Source organism: Buceros rhinoceros, unplaced genomic scaffold, assembly GCF_000710305.1.
Source record: "Buceros rhinoceros silvestris isolate BGI_N320 unplaced genomic scaffold, ASM71030v1 scaffold20599, whole genome shotgun sequence".
NCBI classification, from domain to species: domain Eukaryota; kingdom Metazoa; phylum Chordata; class Aves; order Bucerotiformes; family Bucerotidae; genus Buceros; species Buceros rhinoceros.
In genome coordinates, this window is record NW_010431341.1 from 1,622 (window position 1) to 2,374 (window position 753).

A 753-nucleotide genomic window follows, 5' to 3' on the forward strand; every position below is an offset into this window, starting at 1 on the left:
AAGGAGCAGCTGGAGCACCGAGAGCGCTCTCTGCAGACCCTGCGGGACATTGAGCGTCTGCTGCTGCGCAGCGGGGAGGCCGAGTCCTTCATGAAGTCCAAGGGTGGGACTGCCCCTCCGCCGCAGGCTGCCTCTGCCCAGCCCCCTGCACCCCCCGTCAGCATGAAGAAGTACGAAGAGCCTCTGCAGTCCATGATCTCGCAGACCCAGAGCCTCGGAGGGCCCAGCCTGGAGCATGAGGTGCCCCACCACCCGGGAGCTGACATGGGGCAGCAGATGAACGTGATGATGCAGCGGCTGAACCAGGACAGCCTGACACCAGAGCAAGTGGCCTGGAGGAAGCTGCAGGAAGAGTATTATGAGGAAAAGCGGCGGAAAGAAGAGCAGATCAGCATCCACGGCCGGCCCATGCAGGAGATCATGATCCCGCAGTCGATGGGGAGCATGATGATGCGTGGGCCCCCGCCACCCTACCACAGCAAGCCTGGAGAGCAGTGGCCGCCGGGGATGGGCAGCCAGCTGCGGGGACCCATAGATGTGCAGGACCCTATGCAGCTGCGGGGAGGGCCGCCCTTCCCAGGGCCACGGTTCCCTGGGAATCAAATGCAGAGAGTCTCTGGCTTCGGAGGGATGCAGAACATGCCCTTGGATGCTCTCGGGCCCATGAACACCATGCAGCGGCCAGTCAGGCCCGGCATGGGGTGGAGTGATGATATGCCGGCTATGGGAGGCCCCGGGAACTTTCCACAGGGC

General features: G+C 63.9%; 1 protein-coding gene across 1 annotated transcript in view; it reads left to right on the forward strand.

The window, feature by feature from the left end:
• Positions 1-753, forward strand: part of BCL9L (B-cell CLL/lymphoma 9-like) — a gene marked incomplete at its 5' end in the record, with an annotated part of 7,142 nt that overhangs the window by 1,417 nt on the left and 4,972 nt on the right. The window contains one exon of the mRNA XM_010143410.1: positions 7-752. Coding sequence (XP_010141712.1) covers positions 7-752 — 746 coding nt within the window. The remainder of the gene's footprint in view (positions 1-6; position 753) is intronic.